Source organism: Stegodyphus dumicola, chromosome 10 (assembly GCF_044657685.1).
Source record: "Stegodyphus dumicola isolate Sdum_Otavi_A_Nest chromosome 10, ASM4465768v1".
NCBI lineage: Eukaryota > Metazoa > Arthropoda > Arachnida > Araneae > Eresidae > Stegodyphus > Stegodyphus dumicola.
Genome location: NC_140777.1, coordinates 67581531 through 67607024, shown reverse-complemented (window position 1 = coordinate 67607024; position 25494 = coordinate 67581531). Strand labels below are relative to the sequence as shown.

General features: G+C 33.1%; 2 protein-coding genes across 5 annotated transcripts in view; one reads left to right on the top strand and one right to left on the bottom strand.

Moving 5' to 3' along the window:
• Nucleotides 1-22169, bottom strand: part of LOC118192266 (prostatic acid phosphatase-like) — a 57818-nt gene extending 35649 nt beyond the window's left edge. Inside the window, exon 1 of one of the 2 annotated variants that reach the window (XM_035363191.2) lies at nucleotides 21969-22169. In XM_035363191.2, the coding sequence (XP_035219082.1) occupies nucleotides 21969-22085 (117 nt within the window). In that variant the 5' untranslated portion in view covers nucleotides 22086-22169. Of the gene's footprint in view, nucleotides 1-6165; nucleotides 6789-21968 lie in introns of those variants that run through there. The other variant, XM_035363192.2, reaches the window with a different exon arrangement.
• Nucleotides 1-25494, top strand: part of LOC118192265 (sodium/potassium/calcium exchanger 5-like) — an 89860-nt gene that overhangs the window by 32078 nt on the left and 32288 nt on the right. For 2 of the 3 annotated variants that reach the window (XM_085825044.1, XM_035363190.2), the window contains exons 2-4: nucleotides 15480-15692; nucleotides 21284-21490; nucleotides 24831-24914. In XM_085825044.1, the coding sequence (XP_085681170.1) occupies nucleotides 15512-15692; nucleotides 21284-21490; nucleotides 24831-24914 (472 nt within the window). In that variant the 5' untranslated portion in view covers nucleotides 15480-15511. Of the gene's footprint in view, nucleotides 1-12170; nucleotides 12187-15479; nucleotides 15693-21283; nucleotides 21491-24830; nucleotides 24915-25494 lie in introns of those variants that run through there. The other variant, XM_035363188.2, reaches the window with a different exon arrangement.

Below are 25494 nucleotides of genomic sequence, written 5' to 3'. Positions count from 1 at the left end.
TCTCTGATTTTAGGAAAGTAATTTTATACTCTCCTGCCAGGTCGTCGTCATCCCAGGAACTTTGCCACTCCTCTATTAAAAGAACCCTAATGGTTGTTTTCATCTGCGACTTCAGCCACAGTATGTACATTAACCGTGTACATTCGTCCGTGGCTGCCAATTTGGCAGTTTCGTCTGCTTTTTCATTGGCGTGTACTCCAGCGCGTGCGCGGACCCATTGGAGCTTTGGTCTGATATTTGTCAACAGAGAGAGTAGCATTCTTTGAATCTCCTTGACTATGGTATTCCGAATTTTTCAACCCGGTACAGACTGGAGATTTGACGCTGAGTCAAAATATGTCGTTAGTTCGTGACCAACTAGAATGCTATAGTGAACTGCTGCTCTAAGTGCTTGCAAGCTCAGCTTAGAACACTGCAATGGCAGAATTTAGTTTTCGTGCCTAGGTAAATACACTAACTGGTGCCTAAGAGTATCACATTAGAAGTCACAAATGCACCTTGATCCACCTTTCTTCCATCAGTATATGCCGCATATGAATCAAAAGTTGACGGAGCTTGCATTTTCATATCAAGATGAAATTCTGCTGGATGGCGGAGCACTGTTGGGCTTTCATAGTCAGTGCTGATGAATTATCTGTCCCACACAGATGTATTAATATGCAATCTAAGTGTGCGGGATAGGGCATTTTCCCTCTGTATAACGAGATGGAGGAGAGGAGACCAAATTTGACGTTTAGCGCATTGGTAGGAGATATTCTGTATCCCCGACAGACGTTCATGAGAATAGGTTGTGAGGTTTATCTATTTAATTTAACTAATAGTTAATTTTACGTTGAAAAACCTATTGCTGTCTTTTCATCCACGCTTTTCATGCCAGAATGTAAATGAGATAGCGAGAGTTTATTCAGATTAAGGTAGAATGAAGTGATATTTAAGCAAGAGTTTCGGGAGTTAGTTTTGGAGCATGTCTGCCTATTCCAGGCCACGCTGTGCTGTGATTATTAGCGACTTGCGTTAGTGGCGTTGTGTGTTCTAGCCATTAAGCTTGTCTGGCCGGTTTCTACAAACCAGAGCTCTTCCTGCGCGTTAAAGTATTCTATGAGCCGTTAGGCTAATCTACTACACCTTGAAATTAGTATTTGTTACGTTATTCTATTAAGCCAGAAATGGTGAATGGCCTTTTTGTAACCCATGTTGAGTTATTGTTAATTTTATGTTTGAATAAAAGGATCTTATAGATCCTTCTTCTGATTTCTGTTTTGTCTCACAAGATAATTCTTCAAGAGTCCTTTTAAAAGATTATGTTCCCAAAGAGATACAGGCTTTACATTGGTGTCCAACGATATCACAGGAAACTTTACCATTTAGCATTTTCTTCTCAACGTCGCAAGCCGCGTCGACTACTGTGAATCCCATGGAGGGATTCGTGTTTATTTTTGACACCCTTAGAGAGCTGCTATGAAACCAGAAGCAATTTTTGATGTAAAAACGTCTGTTTTAAATTTTCTTGAGCAGTCAAATTCGCATTTTTTGCTGCATCCTGTACAAGAAGCACAAAAAGTTGCTATTGTCACTTCCGTTCTTAGAGGGGAGGCTGCTACGTGGTATAAATGCATTGGCAAATTTGTCTTGGGCAAGCCTGAAAGCGAAAGCTACAACTTTGAAAACTTTAAGAACGCATTAATTAAAGCGTTACCCATAGTTAAGGATACAGCCGAAAACTGATACTGCAAGTAGAAGAGGAAGCTTAATGATGGCCCGGAGGACCAACACCGACAGCGGTTTCGGATTCGGAAAATGAAGAAATATCCCAGCTGGGTTCAATTCAACAAAAAAACGGATGGATGAGCATACGGATGATGATCGAGAACATAAGTTCAATTTCATTTTCACCTTAGTGCAATTTTATTTTAGATCTAAAAGTATAAGGTATTTCTCCTACTTCCCTAGCGTGCCTTCGTAGTGTAACGGTAGCACGCTGGGCCGGTATTCCAGAGGTCTGTGGTTCGATTCACGGCGAAGGCGGTTACATATTTTTCATCTTTTCTGCTTCCAACTAACCTAATGACTCTACAAAAGGACTTGTTGCTAAATTCATTTAAGTTTTACCTCATGTGAAGTTATTCTAGTTCATTTAACGAGGGAAACGGCTCGGAAGCTAAATAGTAATTTTCTGTGTTTATGCTAATGTAATAATTAAATAGGAATGCAATTTTAGTTTAAGAGATTGCCATCAAGAAACGCAAGTGCTAAAAGTTAAGAAATTCAAAGCCACTCGTGAATCTCGATGTAAAGTGCAAGCTGAATTCTATTGTAAATAATTATTTATTTTATTTTATTTTGTTGTGAAAAGTATTCGCAAATATATGTTTGTTTTGAAAAAGACTTGCCTAGTTATAAGCATTTAATTATATTGCATGAATGAAATGTGATTGCAATCGTTCAAATTGAGAAACTTAAAAGGAAATTTAGTTGTGTGCATGGAAGTAAGTTAGGCTCTCCATTTAACACTTAAAGTTAAATCACGATCGTTTTAACACATTAGGTGCAGTTTGGTAAATAGGGAGTCTTTGAAGTCTCGTATGTCAAATTCTAATAGTAAATAGATTGTTGGTCAGTTGGAAGTGTCTATAAACACATTTACAAAAGACACTATTTTCCCTTCTACCCTCCAGCTCCAATTTCTCTGGAGAGCATGGGAGAAGAGATTTAATTGTGGAATAAATGTGTGGCAATAAAGTACAAAGAAAATTTAATGAAAAGTTGTGAAAATTTTATATCATGTTTGTACAACGTTTGCTAAAATCGTTTTCCTTCCAGATTTTCTAGAAGGATGTGAGCAGCTGAAATTTTGTACATGCCAAGATGAGAGTCAAAATCTTGTAACGCAAATTTTGAATTTTACATTTAATTACTCAATGATCTAATCTTATTGTAAGAGGTGGGCTTTGATAAGGTTAAGTAGTTAAGATAGTTAGAATTTAAGCTCTTAACGAGGTCGTTAAGGGCCTCTTTTTCGTGTACTTAAATTCGTGCTTTAGCGGCACGTCGCTAATAATCACAGCACAAAATGGCCTGGAATAGTGTTCCAGCCATTAGGCTTGTCTCGCCGGTTTACTACAAACCAGAGCTCTTCCTGCGAGCTAAAATATTCTGTGAGCTTTTAGGCTAACTTATCACATCTTGAATTAGTATTTGTTACGTTATTCTATTAAGTCAGAAGTGAGTGGCTTCTTGTAACCCAAGTAGGGTCATTGTTAATTTTATATTTGAATAAAAGGGTCTTATACACCCTTCTGATTTCTGTTTTGTTTCGCAAGGCTAGAAGATAATTCTTCAAGAGTCCTTTTGAACGTTTATGTTCCGAAAGAGACATAGGCTTTACAAGGACACTGCGCTGATCTGAGCTGCAGGCTCATACGTTTTGTGATACGAGAACCTCACATAAGGGCCCCATACAGGGCTACATTTTCAGCTACTCTCTGATACCATACTCTTAGCGTCTGAGAGGATACTCCTCATTTGGCTGCTGTGGTTCTGTTCAATGAGTTAGACAACTTCTGAAATCGTTGTTTAATTTACGCGAAATGTTGATGCCACATAAGTTATTCATCAATGTAAACACCCAAGTATTTCATGTGTTTCACAAATTTAATATTATTTCCATTAATTTTTACACAAAAGGCACGAGTATGTCTTCGACCTGAACTAATGAGAACGCCTTGAATTTTTAGGTGCAGATATAATGAACGTTTGATATTTTGGCCAGCTTGTGAATACGTTTACTGCATGTTGGGCTCTAGTTTCATACTCTCTTCTTGAGCGACCTTTTACAGCTAGCAGAACATGGTCTGCGTATGCTTGAATGTTTATATTTTCTTAAATTTGAAATAGGACGAAGGCAAAGTCATAATAATGGACCAAGGCAAGAACCCTGGGAGTAGCACCTATTGATGGAGGTCACATAGACAACTTCGTCTGTTGTGGCTTGAATATGTTCTGTTGTTTAAGCAGCTCTTGAATAATTTATATAGAGTTTTTGAACAAGCCATGCTTTTTAGTCTACTTAAAGCCCCCACAACGAATCAAACACGCTTTGTATGTCTATTACAATTATAAATGTGGGAATATTGTCACGTCTGTTATTTATAATAACTGAGTGAAGTGTCTCTAAGGCATGGTCCACTGACAGACCAGCTATGAAGCCAAACTCGTTGAGTTCAGCAAACTTCTTCAGTTTGTAAAGAACATAAGTCTTTGGAGTACCACCCTTTCGAGTACCTTGCCTATGGCGGGAAAAAACAGATGAGACGATTATGAAGTTGCTTCTTTGGGACCTTTCTCATCTTACGTAGTCATAACCAAGCAAAAGGGAATTAAAGACTTGAATCGGGTAATAACAGTCGCTAGAGAATTATTTGATGCCTTGATGGGAAGGTACAAATAGGAACTTTTATTTTCAGCATCAAATCAAATGGAAAGTATACTTTAAACACAATTAGACAATTAAAAAATTTGGTTAAATATTATTTCACAGGCTAAATTTAGAAAATAAAGAAATCAAAATAACGATCTCTCATAATAAAGACAACGAAAGATCTGCTCCTTCATCATCTATTGCAGCATCATTTATTAATGAATAGTGGCAGATTTCCTAAACACAGAGCAAACTGTTAATTGATAGATGCGGATAAAATACAATAGAAGAAGATTTTGTACAATAAGCTTTTTTTTAAAATGAATATTATAATTAGAGCACTAAAGGGAGAAAAATAATTTATCATATTGTTTAGTGGGAATAATAGACTAAATTACTTAGTCATAGAATTCATCTAAAATTTTATATCCCAAGTAACAAAAGCGTGGGCAATCCATGATAGATTAAAATAAGACAATGTTTTATACATTTGGCAATGCAATTAATAGAAAAATTTTTTAAATAATGGCTTATACATTTCAAAATGCAATTCAATTAATAATTTTCGTTATTTAGCGTATTTTTGTTATTTCTTGTTTTATTATTAATAGGTTTCGTTATTTAATTCATTTAAGAGATTTCGTTATTTATTCCATGCTTTTATTTGCATTATAAAATTGTAGGTATTTCTGTAAATAGAATTATTTTATCTGTTATTCCGAATATATGATGAATATTTTTCTTTTTACTGCATTAAATATCGCATCCATTTCAATTAAAAGCTTATTCTATGAAAAAACTTTTTTCATTGCATTTTATTTTATGATTTTCAACTCAATTACATGTTACCAACACTGAAATTTTTAGCCGTTATAAAAATACAATCAATAAATTATAAGAAAATTATGAAATAAAGAAAGGTAACTGCACGTCATTCAGAGAATTAAGAAACCGCTTTGAATGTTCAGTTTCAGAAATTGAATGTAATAACAAGGTTATAATGAGAATTTTACTTGAAGCCAAAATGGAAAAAAAAAAAAAAAAAAAAAAAAAAGATTATCACTAATTCATTATTAAGATGCCAAGAAGATGGCAACCTCAAAAACAATTTTAAGCTTTTTTCTGCCGTCTGCTTCAGGCTGCAGTTCTTCTTCTTCTTTTTTTTTTTTTTTTTTTTTTAATGTAGAAAATCGTTCCGTTAATTTTTTGTTTAGCATTCTGGTTTTAAAAGAGGTCCAAAAGTTTGTTTTATAATCTGTGAAAATTTCAAAATTTTTATATCTGAAACATTTTTATATGCTGAAATTTTAAAATCATAAACATCAGATAGTCTTAAAAATTGAGCAATATTAAAAAATTCGCCAAAATTTCAGAAATTAAGGTACAATTTTTGGTATAAGTTTGAATGAAACTATTTTTTTTTCTGCTGTCTTCGATGGTGCAAAGAGTAAAATTCTTAAATGCTTAGTTTGACCGCTAAATGAAGATATGGGAAAAAAAATCACTTAAACATTAAATAAATAAAAAACTCTAAATCGGTTGAATTGAAAAAGTAAATTAAACTGAAGTTAAATTGAAAAGCATCGCTTCACTACATTGCACTGCCATCAAGAAACAGTGTGTTTATAAAATTTGAACTCGGTAGCTTAATATGAAGCAGGTTAAAATCCGATAACAAAATTCCACACACAATGAAACATCATGAGTGAACTAAAAGCTTATAAAAATGGAAATAAAACTATACTTACTACTTGAATTAACCTCAGCTCTGCAGTTCCAGTGCTGAACTGTGTCAGGAGCATACAAATCATATACCCAATCATCTCAAGGACAGTTCTTGATATCACTAAAGATTCTACCACAAATATCACTCTTTATCACAAAATCGAGACATAAATTACATCATTACTTTAGCATGAATACCTTTCTGGTTGAAAGCACAAGGAACTAACCACAATTTTTCCAACGTTCTTCCTTCCGAAAAATTTTTAACAGAGGATATATGAATGTCTTTTAAAAGCCTATTTTGAAAAGGTTGATGTTAAACATTTCACTGGCATCTAATAATTAGTATTCTATAGCAAAGCTTTTTAGCTGTATGTTTATTTAGTTGTAAACTTTCTTTATACTCAAGTCAGTTTGAATCTTATTAAAAATTCTTTAACGTTTTTTAACTGGAGTTTCAGTTAAAGATCTAGCGTACTGGAAACACTTCCTCAGACTGTCCTTGGTGTACATCCATCAACTCAGATCTTACGCTAGTGCGTGAATATGGAAGCGTTTTTTCTAAAGTTATCATGTATGAATGAATTACATTGAGAATGAAGATTTAAAAAACTATCAGTGCTCTTCCGCAGAAGAAAATGAACCCACTTCAAAGAAAATGAAACATTTTGGGAGTTGAATCATAGAAGTTTCCATAGTAACGCAGTTCACTGAACTTTCACTTAACTGCTGACATTCCGGCGTATGTGACAATTTTGTGTTTTTAGTATGCAAGAAGAGTACACTGATGATTATTACGATGCTTAAAAGATAATACGGCCAAATCGCGTGCTTTGGTTTTCTCTTTTAGATCCTAACAAAAAAAAAACAGAAACAACTACCTCTAACATAAAACTATAGTATAAAAAGAGAGAATAAGGGTGTGGATATTCCCTTATCTCTGTTTAAATTATACATAATCCTCATAAGAATATACCATTTACATAGAAAAATATGAACTTAGGTAACCATGGCAGTGACATAGCTAGAGCTTATGCTACCCATAGCGAATCCCATTTTGCCGCCTGGGGCGGTTCCTGAATTTGCCTCCTCTCTTACTATATAAACAAATAACTAAAAAAATCTCAAAAGAATATATATGGACTAAATTTAAATTGCATGTTTATTTTTGAATAAAAATTTTAATTCTAACATTTTAAAATTATACTATTATTATTTTGCCTTTTTTTTGGTGTGTGTGTGTGTGTGTGTGTGTATGTTCTCAAAACGTTTCATAACATTGCAAAGATTTACTTGATTGCTCCAACTGTTGTAATATAGAAAGTATATGAAGATTTCTTAAATGCGAAATAAACATTTCTAGTTATTAAATGCAAAATAAACGTTTATAGTTCGTAAATGCAAATTAAACATTTTTAACATTTAGTGATTTTTATTTATAAAACTCTCTCACAATCAGCAGCGCTTACAACATTAATAAGGAAAATTAGCAATAATGTTACAATATTTAGACTTCGTTCTGGAGTTTGTATTTCAGAAAAATCTGCGGAAACGTAAAGGACTGCTCTTCCACGTTTCAGTTTCGCTTTTCCTAGCAATAACGGAAACAAAACTCCTGAAATACTCCTCTCTTAACGAAGAATTATTGATTATTAATGTTACGAATATCAACTAAGTTATGATCGGGGTAAAATAACTTAGTTGATATTCGTAATTTTCACTTAAAAGGTTGGATGAAATGAAAAGGTATAACAAGGTTGTGTAGCTTCGAAATCTCGTCGGAATTTCTTTGAATACTTTACCTAGAGTAAAAACTACTTTTTTCCTTCAATTTAATCCGGTATGCAATTCAGAGTCTCCTTATTCTTTGCCTTCATGATCCACATGATTATTCCCTACAAAGTAATATTTTCAGTGAAAAATGCCGCCCCCAAAAATGTGTCATCCAGGGCGCACCGCCTCTACTAGCTATGTCACTGAAAATAAAACCTTTCTTAAAAGACAAAAATAAATTTTTTGGTTTAATTTCGTGAGCAGACCGAATCCTAAATTTTCGCAAATCCGAATCTTAAGAATTTTTCGAATCCTTGATATAAAAAATAACAGCAAGATTGTATATACTATATGTATATATATATAAAGAGGAAAAAAAAAAGACAACATCTGAAAGGTTTCAGATTTCATCATTCTCCCCAAAAAGGCTCCTCTAAAGCTTAATATGATTTATCAGTAGAGATTATCGATAGGGATGGACCAGGTGAAAAAACGAACTAGATACTAGATGAATATCCATTTAGACCAGACGTTCCGAACGGAGTCTGTATTAACCCCTGGGAATCAATGAAATTTTAAAAGAGGTCAATGATGATCAAGGGGTTGAGTGAGAGTCGATAATCAAATATTCACCGGCAATGATCAACATCATCAAGATCAATTGATTGCAAAAAATTATTAATAAAACTGATAATTAATTGTTTGTTGATATAAAGCTGTATGATGTAGTAATAAAGAAACCACATCAAATAAGAGGAAAACCACATTAAAATTAATTTGTATATTTTAAAAATCAATAATTTGTTTTAAAATATATTACATTTTTGGGCATCAAATAAGAGGAAAACCACATTAAAATTAATTTGTATATTTTAAAAATCAATAATTTGTTTTAAAATATATTACATTTTTGGGCACTAAGAGCAATATAAAATAGTGAAAAGGAAAAATACAAGAAAATAGGAAGAACAGAAAACTAGAATGGAAAACAAGATATTGAAAATTTTTAACGAGATAACTTTTAAAATTAAAGAATTAAAAATTAAAGAATTTTATGCCAAATAAAAAAAAAATTACGTTAATACGTCAGGCGCAGCCATCAGATTCACTAAAGTCAAACTTTTGTGCAATTGCAAAATGCGATTGTGTTCCTGGAAAGTTGTTTATATTCGTAAAATCAAAATTAAAAAAAAAAAAAAAAAAAAAAAAAAAAAAAAATACGAAAGTCTGAAAGTTTTCAGATTTTATATTACCCCCCTTTTTTTAACGTTTTGTGTGTAACCTTTATTTATTTCATATCATGCTCTTCACACTTAAACCATAAAATGCAATTCAACAGCAAAATCACAAAATATTTTAAAAAGCTTTAGAATTTTCGATACACAATCTCGTGCGCTGGAAATAAAAATACTTCCTTCCCCTCCCCGTACAGTTTTACCGTGGCTCGCTTTGAAATCGTTAAGTTTCTTAATCAAAAATTCATTAAAGTTTTAAAAAATAAGAAATAGATAAAATAAAACCATTTCTAAATTCCAAATTTTGGTTTCCAGATGCTCATATTCGATTGGAGGACTACGTTATTCAGAATTGGGTGTCTCTTGGTACTGTTGTTTTTCATAATGCGAGAAACATAGATACATTAATGCAGATTCTTCATTATTTAATTTTTTAAATATGATGAAGGGTCTAATATTTGATGGCAACAATTTGAAAATTTAAACGCCGTTTTATAGTGGACGACGCAAAATGCCCAAACGAAATTAATAGCCTTTCTGGGCAAATTACCCTTCTGGGTTAATAATAATACAAAATACAATGAAACGTGAGTGTAATAACCACTTTTTAATCATTTATTCTTATTCTTAATCTAATTATTACGTTACAGTTATTTATGTGCAAGTATCTGTATTATGATTACGTTGCATGCTGGAGAAAAATGTAAGGGGTTCGATGAAGGAAATCATTCCTTTAAAAGAGGGTCGGTGCAAGAGAAAGGTTGGGAATCCTTGATTTAGCAAAGATGGGAAAGTTATATATATTCTGTATATTTTGAAAAGTGAGAAAATATATGACATCATTCTGTAAAATTATTGAATGATTTAAATTAGATGCATCTTAAATCCATTTTTATTTAAATCAATCCGACTGAAAAGTCAAAAAATAATATTCTTAAGATGTCATCTTTCACTTTTAAATAGCTTAAATATTATTATCCATAAGAGATTAACTATAAACTGGATATAACATATAGTTATCCACAACAGACAGATTCAGTCTGAAAGACAAATATATCTTACACTTTTCTGAATGGCAACAGACTCGAATGAAAAGTGAAACAAGTATTTATATAAAGCTAATCAACGCAAAATCGTGTTTCGAGAATAGTAGCCCTTTTAGGCTGATAACATTAAAAGTTTTAACCAAAGCAAGGTTCCAAACATAACACATGCTTGGAATAAGAAACAAATTTACGAATACAGTTTTAAAAATACTACATTTTTATTAAAAAGGCTTACATGAAATGTAATAAATGTAATTATTTAATTCAAATTTAAATCTTGAAGATCATTTTCTCGGAATGTACGATTTTACACTGCTTTAACTACCAAATCCTAGAACCGTAAAGACAACAGACCCCTTCTAAAGGTATTTGTAGAACGCACAAATTCAGACGCTCTGATTTTTAATAAACATTTTTATTGCCTCACCAAGTCCAGGTTACACAAAGTATAAAAATATAGAAAAACACTAACCCGCAATTTGCGGCAAATTCGGAACAAATGTTCGAGTGCAACTAGAGTATTAACACGCGCTTACCGAACTTGGTCTCAGTCATTAAGATTTCATGAAGCAGGTATTTTTAAACCAAAGAAATAGAAGATGGAGTTTTATTTCAAGGCCATAAACAACATTTCTAACACAAAAGAACACTTAAAATAGAAACTCTAAATTCTTTCCAGAAAGCTAAGAATGTTGTTTCAAAGGACCGGACACTTGTAACTAACTTAACTCATTCGTCGATCACCGAGGACGTTGCTAAAGATGCACCATAAGTTGTGTACAGGTAGAAATGGGCAGGGACACCAGAATATCGCCATTGGTCGTACAGGTGAAGTCTCGCCCCAGTTTTGAGGGAGAACGCCCCAAGACGGTCCGATGGTCTCCTCCCTTTTCCCCTACCACCAACTTCTCAAGAAGACTTTTGACTCGCCGATTATTTTGAGTGTCTCCTTGCCGCACAGAGAAACGTTACGATTTTGGAATTATGCTGCACAGAAAATGTAATACAATAAACCAAACATAATAAAGGGATTCAAAATAATGTTTCTTTAAATTCTTGTATCTGGGTTAAACTTTCGCGAGCCCAACTTTCGCTTCGCGATCCCAGTCAAGTCCACAGTTTAAGAAACTCTGCTCTAAGAGCCGAGCGAAAATAACACAGATGTCAGTAATCGCTGTCAAAAGCTCTCTCTTAACTTCAAGAACTTTGCACTTCTATCCATTAACTAATCTTCATCCTGGTGGGAGCCGACGAAAACAGAAGTAACAGTAAACGTAAAAATAATAAGATAATGCGTTAATAAACATAAAAACTTTCAAAGTAATATTTCCAAAGATGATCATTTCTAGGAATGTTTTAAAATTCTGATTTTTCTTATAAGATTTCGATTTTGCGAGTTAAACCATACCTCTTCTGATGAAACCCAAAATTTCAGAAATGACTGAACAACATTTATTAAAATATTTAAATATACTCAATAATAGTAATTGCTTTTGATTGCGTATTTTATTAACTCTTTCAATAATTAATTAGCCTTATCAATGAATAAATATATTGCATAAAATTTATGAAGACTACCTATGATGACATAAGAAGAGGAGGGGTAATATTACAGCATTTCTAATCAAGCCACTTCAGACTTAAGGAGATAGTTAAACAAAACATAATCTTAATAGTTTTATATCACGCCACGCCGTTTTCATGTGGTCAAAATACAGTTATTAACCAAACAAAGTTATCGTTAAGCATATTTTATCAAGATCAAAGACCAAACGTGTAAAAACCAGTTTAAATCATTATCTCATATTATGACACAATTTTCAAGAAACAATTACAGCCTCAAGATAAATAATATTATCTACGGGTTTCCTTTTGATCTGTAGCAGGTGAAGTAAATGATTTTAAAACATAGCAAATTAGATACAGCTTAATACATTTCAGTAACGTCCAGCGCTAAACGAAGCAGCGTTGAACAAGGTCATCTCATTAAGTAAGTAATAGGGATAATTGAAACAGAAGCGAGAATAAGAAAAATTTTCAGTTTTATTTTGTAGCATTTATTGTTAAATATTTTTATTGCATTAATTATAGACTTATTTATTGACAATATCGATTTTTATTCATAAAACAGTCATGAAAATTTTAAAAAAGTTAGAAAAAAGAACTTATGCTTCTGATGAGGACAATTTTTCCTCATTTTAAATTTTTTGTTGCTTAGTCGTCGAAAGACATCACAGCAGTGACACTTCTATCAAAATTTAACTGATCCGTAATTTCCGTTTTGTGGCTAAACTTTTATTTTTTTATTTACTTATTTTAAGAAAAATCCTAAGATGAAGAGATGAGTGTTTCTGAAAACGAAGAGCAAAGTTTATGTTGCTCTTCGTCTTCAGAAACACTCATCTCGTCATCTTTGTGCGATTTTTTAAGATCGTCGTTGGAAAGACTTTCACCAATTGAAACTTGTAAAAATTGAGGCAAGAAAACCATTTCTTGCTGCAGAACCGGACAAATACGTTAGATGGCTTAAAGCAAAATCAATCAAAAGTAAAGCTTTCAGTTCTAGCGTTTGAAACTCGTAGTAGCGTTTAACAAACAGGCAAAACTGTTCAGTTCTCAAAAGGTTTTACAGTGATTCAAAACTTTTATTGGACTCCCAAATTACTGGTAAAGGTAATTTTGAAATACCCTCGATGCTCTTCGAGTTTTGAAACTATAAACAAGCAGGTGGTTTTAATTTTAAGTATCCTTTACCCTTACCACCCACCTGCAGTGTTAAATGATTTTTTTATAGAGCTTTAAATCCTAAACCAACTAAAGAATACTGATACCACGTGCGATTCAAAGAAATTTCAGTACTACCGAATAATACGGATACAGCGTTAAGATGGGTTTTACTGTATTTTGCCAAATATAGGCAATGATCTTTTGCCTAAAGCTGCTTTAATGATATCATGGAAAACTGAAGTTTCTTAATTAAAATTGTAGCATAAATATAGGATTAAATAGTAACTTTCTATTTACACCAAATTATATTCCTTGAATTTCTTGACAGCATTGTGATAGAATCTTAAAGATGTAACAGTGAGGCTGTAAAGACCTATTTTGTTCTAATTATTGTTATTTTAAGAAACGTTTCTTTCCCTTCTGATTTCAATTTCTTGCCAGAATGCAAATTTAATGACATATATGCAAATCTAAGTGAGTTCGGAAATAGTATTTAAGTAGCAGATTTTTAGAGTTCGAGGCATAGAAGAGTTAGTTCTGAATTTATACCGCGTGTCTGAAAATAACTCTGTAGCTGAATAGTTAGTGCTAGACGCTTACTTTAGATTATATTGATATTCTAGACTCGGCTTTGTTGTGTGCAGCCGAGTAAGCCGTTTAGATAAAGTAAGAGCCAGTCGTGTACCTAACTTTAATTTATTGTGATTGTATATGCTATTTTCTGCTTAAGTTACTTAGCCACAAGCGGTAGTTAAACTGTGAGCACAGAGCTAACGCATTTTCTGTTCCGTTAAGTTAAAAATAAAAAGGTTAAAACCTTCGTTTGCAGTCATCTGTTCTTCCAAGATCTAGCGAGAATTCTATACTTCATCTTTTCAGTAAGGTCTATAGTATGTGCTCCCAAAGCACACAAGAAGACTCCACAAGGTTGGAGTTTACTGTTTACGTGTTGACGTTGCTGAAAATAACAGGCTCCAATAACAGTTTTTTTTTTTTTTTTTAGTCCAAAGGGATTTGAATCCCGAAGGACTATTAGTTTCGTTTTGGCATTTTGCGTCGGACTCATAAATGTCGGTTCACTTTTCAAACTGTTGCCACAAAATGTTAGAGTCCTGCATTATATTTGAAGAAATTAAATAATGAAAAATCTGCATAAATGTATGTATATTTCTCGTATTGTGATAAAACAACGGTACATAGAGTCATCGAATCTTGAATAACGTAATCCTCCAACGAATATGAGCATGTGGAAGACCAAATTTGAAATTTGAAATTTGTTTTATGATCGATTTCCTATTTTTTAAAACTTTGACGAATTTTTGATTAACAAACTCAAGGATTTCAAAGCGAGCAATGGCAACGTTGTGCAGAAAAAACATTTTTATCTCCAGCGCGTGAGTCTCTGTATCGGAAATTCTAAAGATATGCTCGTTTTAAAACTATTTTGCGATATTGCTGTTGCACTGGATCTTATGGTTTAAGTGCGAGGAACATGATATTTAATAAAGAAAGGTAACTCACAAAATGTTAAAAAACGCCCCTTTCTTTGGACGTAATTTAAAATCTGAAACATTTCAGAATTTTTTTTTTTTCTCTGTAAGAATATATGTTGCGTTCTAACTTTCTCTTGAGTAAAAATAAATACTGTAATTAAGAAGATTACGTCTCTTCGCTACGTAAAATAACTTTAAGTGAATGGTTCTCCATTACAAACAAGCTAACAGCATTCGGCGCTGATAGCTGATTGGTTGAAAACGAACAACTTGCAACTTTTTTCGAAAGGAAGGAAAAAGCCACACGTTTTTCTTTCAATAGTAAACCAGGCTGAAAAATTGTCCGAAAAAGTTGTTCGTGTGAAACAAACGCCGTGTGATATGGTCCTAACGGTAGCACGCTGGGCCGGTATTCCAGAGGTCCGTGGTTCGATTCCCGGCGAAGGCGGTTGCATATTTTTCAGCTTTTCTGCTTCCAATTAACCTAATGACTCTGCACTTTAAGTGCTTACAGATAAGTACCTATATTTAAACATTTAATATTCTTCGTAGGCCTCTCTCCCGATCAGATGCCCCGTGGGGCCCGCCTCTGCGAGTAGTCAGTAGATAGCCACATTAACGGTGCTTTATCACACTAATACTAATTCAGTAGCGTAGAGTGCTTAGGTTATTAACATAATGCCTTCGTATAACTGCATAGAGAAAATTTATCACTGAGGCCAGAGTTCTCGTTCTATTTTTACGTGCGATAAAAAGAAGGATCCAGTTATGTTAAGTTAGTAAACTTTGTCTTTATACGAAGGTGCATTATTATCATATTCGATAATTTTTATCATTACCGAGAGAGTAACAACTAAGGCAATATTTCTTTAAGATAAAAACAATAATCTAAGACTAAATAGCAAGTTCGTGCAAAGTGCAGAATCGGGACGATAACATCCACTTCACATTATTTTAAAAACAATAGCGGCAATCAATAGCGGCAAGCAGCGGAAAGCGCTTTCGCTATACTTCGTTTGTTTGCTTAATAAGTTTGCACAAATTGACTCCATTTTTCTTTCAGTTACGCCGAAGATATTCTGACATGCTGCTATTATGACAACTACAAGCAGTCAGTTGTCTCTTACTGCTTTGCCAAAGCAAAACTCAAGGCGTACGAGACTGAGATTGAGATTGAAATATATATTGCCATGCTTCATCTTCATTTCTTCCACCCTGAGTATTCTACAAGGCAGTTTCATTCATCCTAAAACAATTTCTCATGGACAGCATCAAAGTAAAGAATATTCAAATATTTTATTATTGTTATTATTATTACTATTGCTTAATTTCCCCTAAAGTGTTAGTTCTTCATAAAAAACATAACAATCGCGAAAAGCATTGTATAACATGATCACATGATCATGTTATACAATGATTCATGCGCTTCACATGATCGCGGTTAATGTAATCATTCGGATATTGTTATCGAATTGCCCAAGGGCCGCCCGTTTCTATACGAAAATGTGGAAAATATTTCCATTATTGTAAACAGCAATTCGTTAACTATTATCATTTATACAATAAAGTCAGTTAAGTCAAAATAGATTATAAAAATTATCGAGTGACAGACAATTGTCGCCAAGTAAGAAATTAAGTGTCCAAGCAGCGGGGTTTCGAATTCAGTCAATCACTTAAGATTAGGCAAATACGCAACCTTCGTTTAACGTTTATGTTGAATAACTCTATCGATTTTTAAGGAGATCAGCTTCAAGTATTTTTTCTTCAGATAGGAAAGCCCTTGCATTCCCACCCCTTGAAAAAACAATTTGAAAACATCTACAAAGACCTAAGTTGCTTTTTTGCTTAATTTAATTTTTTTTTTTTTTTTTTTTTTTTGTTGCCAAATTCTTTTCGAATGAGAGATACATTCCGATTATTAAGTTTATTTAAGAGGTACACTATCGGTCAAATAGTTTCCAGAAAAATTATGAACGGTACATAAACAAACTTAAATATTTTATTAATTAAAATGCTGTGAAAGTACCCATTTATAAGTCTCTTGTATTTATATTAAATGAGTTAAATTCCTTTGCTCTGCTGAAGGATATTTTTTCCATCACTTAATGTTATCATTCAGTTCATATTATCAAAATAGCCGTGGACAAATATGATCACAATTAAGCGGCGTTTACTGTAATAGAAATATTTCTGTCTATCAGGACTCGGCAACATTTTCACTAGGAGAGCATATTTAGAAATACGGAAGAAAAATATAAAAAATCTGAAAGTTTTCAGATTTTACATTACGCTCAAAGGGGCGTTTTTAACGTTTTGTGCATTACTTTTATTTATTAAATATCATGTTCTTTACACTTAAACCATCAAATTCAGTTTAAGAGCAATATTCCAAAATAATTTAAAAATGAGCATATCTTTAGAATTTCCGATACGCAGTCATCGCGCGTTGGAGATAATTTTTTTTTTCTCTTTACAGTGTTGCCATTTCTTGCTTTGAAATCGTTCAGTTTGTTAATCAAAAATTCGTTTAAGTTTTACAAAATATGAAATCGATAATAAAACAAATTCTAAATTCCAAATTTGGGCTTCCAGATGGTTTAAGTGCGAAGAACATGATATTTAATAAATACGGGTAACACACAAATGCTAAAAAACACCCTTTGAGCGTAATATAAAGTATAAATATATATAAAAGCTGAAAGCTTTCAGATTTATTTTAAACTTAATTTTGTATTTTTATAAATGCAGCTTAATCAAGCTAATCAGAATTTGACTGCAAGATTGGCTATATTAAACACAGATGCATGGTAACTCAAACGAAAGTGGTGTCATTATTGGAACTAATTTATACTATTCTATTTGTTCCCGACATAAAGAAGTGCTAGATGATTAGTTGCATAAACCTGAACACACTAAAGTTTTAAACAAAAATGAGCTTTTAAAGTGGGCAGTACTTATTAAAGAATTTATTTGCGTCCTAAATTACATTATAAGCTATTTCTATCACCTTAGCGTACCTTCGTGGTGTAGTGGTTTGCACGCTGGTCGCTTATTCCAAAGGTCCGTGGTTTGATTCCCGGCGAAGGCTTTGCTTATTTTTCATGAATCCTACTTCCAAAAAATACCTAATGTCTCTACAACATCAAAAAAACTTAAAAAATTTAACTCGTTAACAGAGAAATGTGATTAAATAACCAAATACTAAATTTATTCCGAATTTGGGCACTACAATCATAATAGAAAGAAATCTTAATTCAAAGTGTGAATAAAATTCTTTTATATACGTAATCTTGTGGGCAAACGAGCTTCTGCTATTTGTACGTATTTAAATTAAAATAACAATTAAATTCAAATGTAGTTAACGTAGTCGGAGACAACACATAAAATAGACTACTTAAAGGTGCTGAAGATAATTACGTAGGCTAGCAAGATGCTAAGCCAAAATAAATTTAAGTAAAACTTTGCGATAGTAACCCCAAGACAAGGTTGTCAGAAGCTGTAACTCTAAACATTCAAATCCTCACCTTGAATACACAAACCACTAATTTAGCTTCTGGTGAAAACTACGGGAAGAAAAGTAATAAAGTAATAGATTATATAAGTTATAATAAAGTTATAGTACAGGTTCAACTCTTGATAACTGGTTAATTATCATAAAATTTTACACATTTATAATTTGCTTCTGAAACATAACCTTCCCGGAGATGTTTTATATTGCATGATGAATATGTTTTCTACTCTCTTAGAATTACAAAAGAATGAAGTACGGAACATTTCCATATTTTTCTATCAACTCACGGTAAATCACAGAGCTATTTATACATATAAAGCGGGTGTTCACGAAATGATTAGGAAAAACGACGTGCCTTGAAAGCGAAACACGTTTACCCCGAAACAGGAAGAGAAATTTATCAGAAAGGGAGAATTAACATAAATAATCGTACTTCTTAAAGCTGAATGCTTTTAATTTTGTTTAACAGCATTGCATGACCGCGCCTTTTTTTTTTTTTTTTTTTTTTTTTTTTGTCCGCCTTCCTCCTGTAGCAGTATGAGTCATTGGCCTTTTGGATTATTTTGCTGCAAGCAGTAACATGACGGTTATATTAAAAACAGAACACAATTACAGAACTAGTGAAAAAGTTTACGAAATAAAATATTACATTCTGAAAAGTAATGAGCCCTTCAGAATGTAATGTTAGGCGTACTTTCTAAATGATGTCAACCAAAACCTCCTTCGCAAAAACGAATCATTACGCTAGAGCGCTAGACGCCACTTAATGCGATCACTTCTATCCGCGGCTACGTTTATCATTACCACGGAGAAAAAATATGCTTTAAAATAGCATTACATTTTAACTAATTTAATGCAAATACAATTAGAAACGTACAACAGACACATTCACAGCATAGTTAGGAAAATCTAAAAAGTTAGTTTACGAACGTTTCATAACGTTTCTGGAAATTATTTACCGATGCTGTACACCTAATCTTTATACTCGAAGTGCATCCCTCATTGAAGAAAAATTTGCCAGTGAAAAAAATTAGGCAATAAATAAAGTAATAAAAAAATCTGAAAGTTTTCAGATTTTACGGTCATTCAAAAGTATTTGTTAAGGTTTTTTACGCTCTCGCTGAGCTCGCAGTCTACTAGCCTGCTGTTACGCTTACACCTACTAACTTTTTTTCTTTTAATATTATTATTAAACAAAATTTTCTTCGTATTTACGCCATATACAAATCAACCACAAAATTAAAGAAATTTTAAAAGCATAGCAGTACACATTTATAATTCCCGATGCAGCGTTAAGCGTTGGCATACATTTTTCTGTTTTTACTGTAAGACAGATTATCATTATGAAACTTGTTTACTAAGGTACGTTTAAACTCTCTAGCATCCATGAGGCTTGATGTAGAAAGCAATGCAGCATGACTGTTCGCCATGATAGAATCCTGCTTATCTGATGATATTTTAAGAGCAGGACAAAGGTACAATATTGGAGAAAAGGACGATCTTGACAGTGATACGAGTTTCATGAAGTCAATTTTGATGCTGTCAATAAACTTTATGAAGAGAGAGGTCGCGGATGAAGAAAGATTGCAGTTGGCCAGGTCAGGATTTGAAGGTATTACCTTAGAAGATAAACAGAAAATTCAGAAAAGGTGTAACAAGTTATAGAAAATTTTAACTGGCAGCGACGTTTATCGCCAACGCTTAATGGTTCGAATCAAGCCACTAAATAATGGTCTGACTGTAATTCAAATAAAGCTTGGATAGACAGTTTGCGGTCGGTTAAAGAATCCATCGCAAGGTTATTCGATTAGAGGTAGAGTTATGTTATGACCAATTTATCTTTGAAAGAACTGAGCGTTCCAGTTTTGTGGCGGCTTATACATATATATGTTGCAATTTAAAAACCTGTCATCATAAACTAGGCAATTTTAGCCGTTCTGAGTTTTAGTACATACCATTTTTCTAATATCTTTTAAAAAACTCAGTAACCAGTACACTATAGAGCGTTTAACTGGCGTTTTAACTTTTGTTGGGGGACTCTCCGGGTCGCTGGCTGCCTTCGCTTCTGGTGTGAATGGGACGCCCCTTTTTGGACCATAAGATCACTTTGTGATCAGGCGGGTTGAGGCGTTCTAGCTAAAACAAAACACTATAGAGCGACAAGCTAACAAAAGAAAAGAGAAAAAATCGGCTACTAAAAAATACTGGTCGTTAAGAAAGGTCAAAAGCGAAGATAAGCTAATGCGAGAATACTGGCCATTTGCAGTCAAGTAGTTAATTACAAAAAGCAAACAAAAAAACATAGACGATAGTGAAGTTATTTTAGTTGCCTTTAAAAGGGAAATTTCCCAGAGGAGCATTTTTGAAGCAAGATTGTTTTCAGGTCTCAATGGATATCAAGCAAAAAGAGAGTTTAAAGACATAACGTCAGATCTTAAGATTTCAACAAAATATAGATTAATTACAGGAAAAAAATAAATAGCTAAATATATCGAGTGAAAACATTTTCAAATTATATCAGTTTCATTATTTATTTTCTCAGTTAATCGAAATGCCTGTAAGATGTAATAAAGAGGAACAAGTGGCGAGAGGTATGGATGAGATTTCGGTGAGATATCACAGTCTGAGTTCTAGAGTTCACATGCAGCAACTACAGAATCAAAGTGGTATTACCACATCATATACAAGTACTTAGAGTAATCGGAATAATTTCAGGCAATGTTGATATAGAAGGACATATTAGGATGCAGTAATACACAAAATAGTAAATTCAGAATACAGAAACATAATGTCAGTTGCGAGCGTTTCACATATTATTACTTAACATGGTCATTGGCCGCATGGCATTATTTGGGGAGCTGGAACCATGCTTATAAATTGGAATGATGGAATAGCTATTTTCTCCGAGACTTTTATGAAAGTTGTACCCTAGTTGGAAAGTTTAGGCCATATTTCTTGATGATGTCCTATAAAAGAAATGTAAATTAACACTTGATTAACGAATTTTATTAATTTAATCGCACTGTCAAATGTGTAAGCCATTATCTTTTTTAATTTATCATGGATGTCCCACGCTTTTATTATTCCCGATGTAAAATTTCAGATAAATTCCGTAAACAGAATTATTTAATTTAATTATTTTCATTGAACTATACGATAAACTTATTTTCTTCTTTTAATACATTAATTATCATATCCATTTTAGATAAAAGCGTCTGTATCAAAAAACTTTCTTTCGCTTGTATTTTATTTGTTACATTTAATCAATACTTCATTAAAATATTTTGAAAATAACTAATGTGGAATATGAAATACTATAAAACAAAGCTGTGACATCATTCTGCATGTCTTTTCAGGACGTTCCCTCCTGGAAGCTTCCATTGTGTCCGGCATCAAATGCATACCGTCCGGGATTACTTCGTTTCCCGGCGACTTTTTCACTCAAGAAGAAAGGCAGCACGGAGGCATTGTGATACATTTGATTCTCATCTTTTACATTTGCTCCATGATTGCCGTGGTCTGTGACAATTACTTTGTACCTGCTTTAGAAATCATCTGTGACAGTAAGTTTTAATATCAGTTGAAAACATTTTATAAGTCATATTTAGGGACGTGTAATTTCTGCATCATGTACAAGGGGCTTCAAAAAATGTTTGCACACTTTGAACTGTCATAGAAAACTTATTTTCCAAACCTACAAGGTTAAATTTCTAGAAAAAGTAAGGCTGTAGTCCAATTTGACAAAACAAAACTGTATAATTTCTCATCAAACTAAATGTTCCAAATGGTATTTAAAGTAGATGTTCAAAATGGCGACTATCAGCATCGATACATTTCTGAGTACGAGTCACGATTGATTCCGTACTTCGCACTAATGTGTCCAACGAGAAGTCTGCGGATTGAATTTCATCCTAAAGTGTGTCAAGGTTACGTAGGTTACGGCATGCAAACCAGGTAACCTTGCCATTGACCCAACCTAACCTTGACGTAAAACTCATTACCTCATATTTTACTGTCCCAATAAAGAAAATGAGAACTCACTTGTAGCCGTGCGAGGTCGCCCTGATCGGTCTTTTTGCACATCATAAACTGTTCTGTGAATATCGAATTTTTCTTGTAGACGTGTAACTGTGAACCTTGAAGGTGGATCAGTCCCATACTCACATCTCCACTGTGTCTGAACCGCAGCAACTTTCTCAAACTTCCAGTACCACTCAATAGCCTGCTTCTTCTCGAAAGCTCAAACGTACATCCACTATGTGGATATTAGTCTTTTGGTACTAACTGGGTTGCTCAGCTACGTCGGCGACTCTGCTGCCACATGTTGGGGAAACATACCATTTCATTTTCTTAGAAATTTAACCTTGCAGGTAGGAAAGTAAATTTTCTATGATCATTCAAAATGTGTATACATTTCTCTGACGCACCTTGTATATCAAACACATTTTACGTTACATACAGTAACCCCTTGCGTACTTGCGGGACTCGGTGTGCACATCATTCTAGTTGTCTCCATTTAATTTGTCCAGCGCGAGAATTTCAATTATACGAGATACGCTGCAGAGCATCAGCATCTTTTTTAATGACTGGTTTGAAAATCCATTCATTAAGGAACTCAAACATGGCTTAAAACAGAAAAACCTAAGCTTTAAAATTTTCCTAATTCTCGATAGTGCTCCAGAACACGGTGTTAAAATTTTTCACAACATTGCTTCCAAATGTGGAGGTTTTATTCCTTCCACAGAGCATCACTTCCTTAATCCAGCCAGTGGATCAAGAAATCATAAGAATATTCAAAGTCTATTGCAGGGATTCTCAACCGGTGTTACGAAAGAGAAAAATAGGTGGTATGCAAAGAAGCAAAATATTTTTAACTATTCAATTCAAAAATTAAAATCCCAACATCCTGATTGAGTTTTTTCTCTAACACTTGTAAATTTATGGGATCTGAGCTTTGTTCAAGAGTGGTGGTGGTAGTAGTACTTTGTAGTGGTGGTATTAACTCGCGGGAAAGCGCGTGGGGTGTATCATACCCCAACCCTACATAAAAGTGGAATATTCCTAACTTGTGAAACTGAAATTCTGTGCTGCTTTCAGTAGCTGAGTTTCTAGTTGTGGTTGAAGTTCAGAATCGCTTTTTCTTTGCCTTCGTGTTTCAGAAAAAGATTTATCGGTATTTTGTTGGAACTGGGATATGACACACCCCATGAGCCTGTCCGCGTAAGTGTTTTTCTGGCTGAATATTTAGTTCAGAAATTTATTTCTAGAGTGTAACAGTAAATATTTCTACTCGCAAGTGAATTTAAAGAACTTGACATTAAATTCTTAAAAAATTTCTAACTGCATTATGGTAAAAAGAATGACTTCCTATGAATTGGAGATGCAACGCCTGTGAGATTTATTAGAAATATTTGAAAGCGAAGATTGCATTTCGAAAACTAAAGATGAAAATAGGAATATTTTCTACACTGTTTTGGTTTCGAAAAAGATAAAACATTAATTCCTGATTTTCCTGAAAAAGGAAAAACTGTTCTTATGCTTTCAACATTATATAACGATCATACTATAGATGGTACTATTGGAGAAAATAAAACTTCAGGAATTGTATGTTTTTATAATATGACTAAAGGAGCAGTGGATATGTGGGATGAAATGTCAGCCAATTATTCAATTTCCAAAATAACAAGGAGATTGCCAATGGTAATTTTCTTTCCTGCACTGAATGTTACTGTAATGAATGCTTGAATTATATTACATTCAACTGCTAATCCGCCAACCAGAAACAGAAGTATGTTTCTGAAGGACTTAGCATTACAATTAATGAAAAAAGTATTGAACAAAGATCAGAGATTAATACTTTACCAAGAAACTGACATACTGCATGCTAAACAAAAGCAGAAGTTTGGACGAAGAATTAAAACGAATACATGAAATTCGAAACAACTAAGTATGAAAGATGTGATAAATTTTTTGCTCTCGCGCCAAGGACAGAAGAATGTGAATGCAATGTTTAAAATGTGAAAACATTTTGCGCCAAGAACACACGAATGTATTTCGTTCAAAGTGTGAAGAAATAAAATAAGCATGGTGTATTAGAGATACAACTTTGAGGCATGATGTTTATTTTTTTATTATTTTCATTTATCTTAATCTTAACTCTAAGATTATTTTGGAAATTAATTTTTGGAAACCCAATTATTATTCACGTATTTATAATACACGAGAACAAGAAAACCAGCTTTAAAACTAAATAAAACTATTTTTATCGTATTTTAAATATTGAGGTATGTGATACCCCACGAGCCCACTCTAGTAACTTTTCTTGGTGCGACTTCTGCCGGGTTAAAGGTTTTCAATTTTTGTTTAGTCAAAAGGTTGAGAACCGCTGGTCTATTGTGTCAGGATATTTACATCATTGCAAATGAAAGACTTGATGAAGGAAAGCACAACAATGATATTCGGGAACCGTAACTCCCGCGATCGGCATGGGTTACTGCACGCAATTTTCGCACTATGTATGTAGATATCACGTATGTACTCTATTACATATAAAGCGTTATCGTATATAAAAAAGAAAAGAAATTGCTACCATCAGTCGTTGTTGTAAAAAGTATCATACAGACAGATAAACTTCTCTTCGGACAAAGGCCTGAAGCTTTCATTTTGAGACAGTTCGGATTTTCAAACTTTCAAATAGAAATTATGTATCGTAGTAAACATATCATTATTTATTTCATCATTTAAAGCATCATCTCAGTTCTCTATTCAGTATACCTAAAGTATACTTGTAATTCATAAAGAATAAAATAATGTAATTTACGGTGAGTAATTAAAGCTATTGAGCCATATAAAAAACACTTAAAAATTTAAAAATCAAATGATACCCTATGCTTTTTATTTCAGAGCTCAAACTCCCAGCCGACGTTGCTGGTGCTACTTTTATGGCCATTGGCGCGTCATCCCCAGAACTATTCTCAGCTATTATCGGTTAGTAAACATTGTTATTTTTATTCTATATCGAATAAATTTTGTTTATTTAAAGATAAAAATAAAGTACATTTAAACAAAGTTTTTGTAAATTGCTTTGAATATTTAGTTTCGAAAATTTTATGTAATAATAATATTGTAACAAGTAATAAAGTTTACTAAAAGCTAAAATGAGAAAACGAATATCACCAGTTCGTCAAGATGGAAAACTCCGTCTTTAAGTGCTTCAAAATGGCAAACTTAAAATGCTTTTTAATTCCGTTTGTTTCAGATTGCAATACATTTAAAAAAAATTAGAAAATCTCTCAATTAATATTTTTTTATCATACTTGAAAATAATCTTAAAAGAAAGCGAAAATTTTGATTTATAATCTATGGGAACGTAAAAAACTTTACATCCGATACATTTTTATATGTTGAAATTTTAAAATTATAAACGTCAAATAGTCTATAAAATAAAGTGATTTTTAAAAACTAGCCTAAACATTAAGACATTAAGATGCAATTTTCATGAAAGTTTCATTGAAAAGATTGTTTTCCCACTGTATTCGATGATGCAAACACTTAAATTCTATTATGC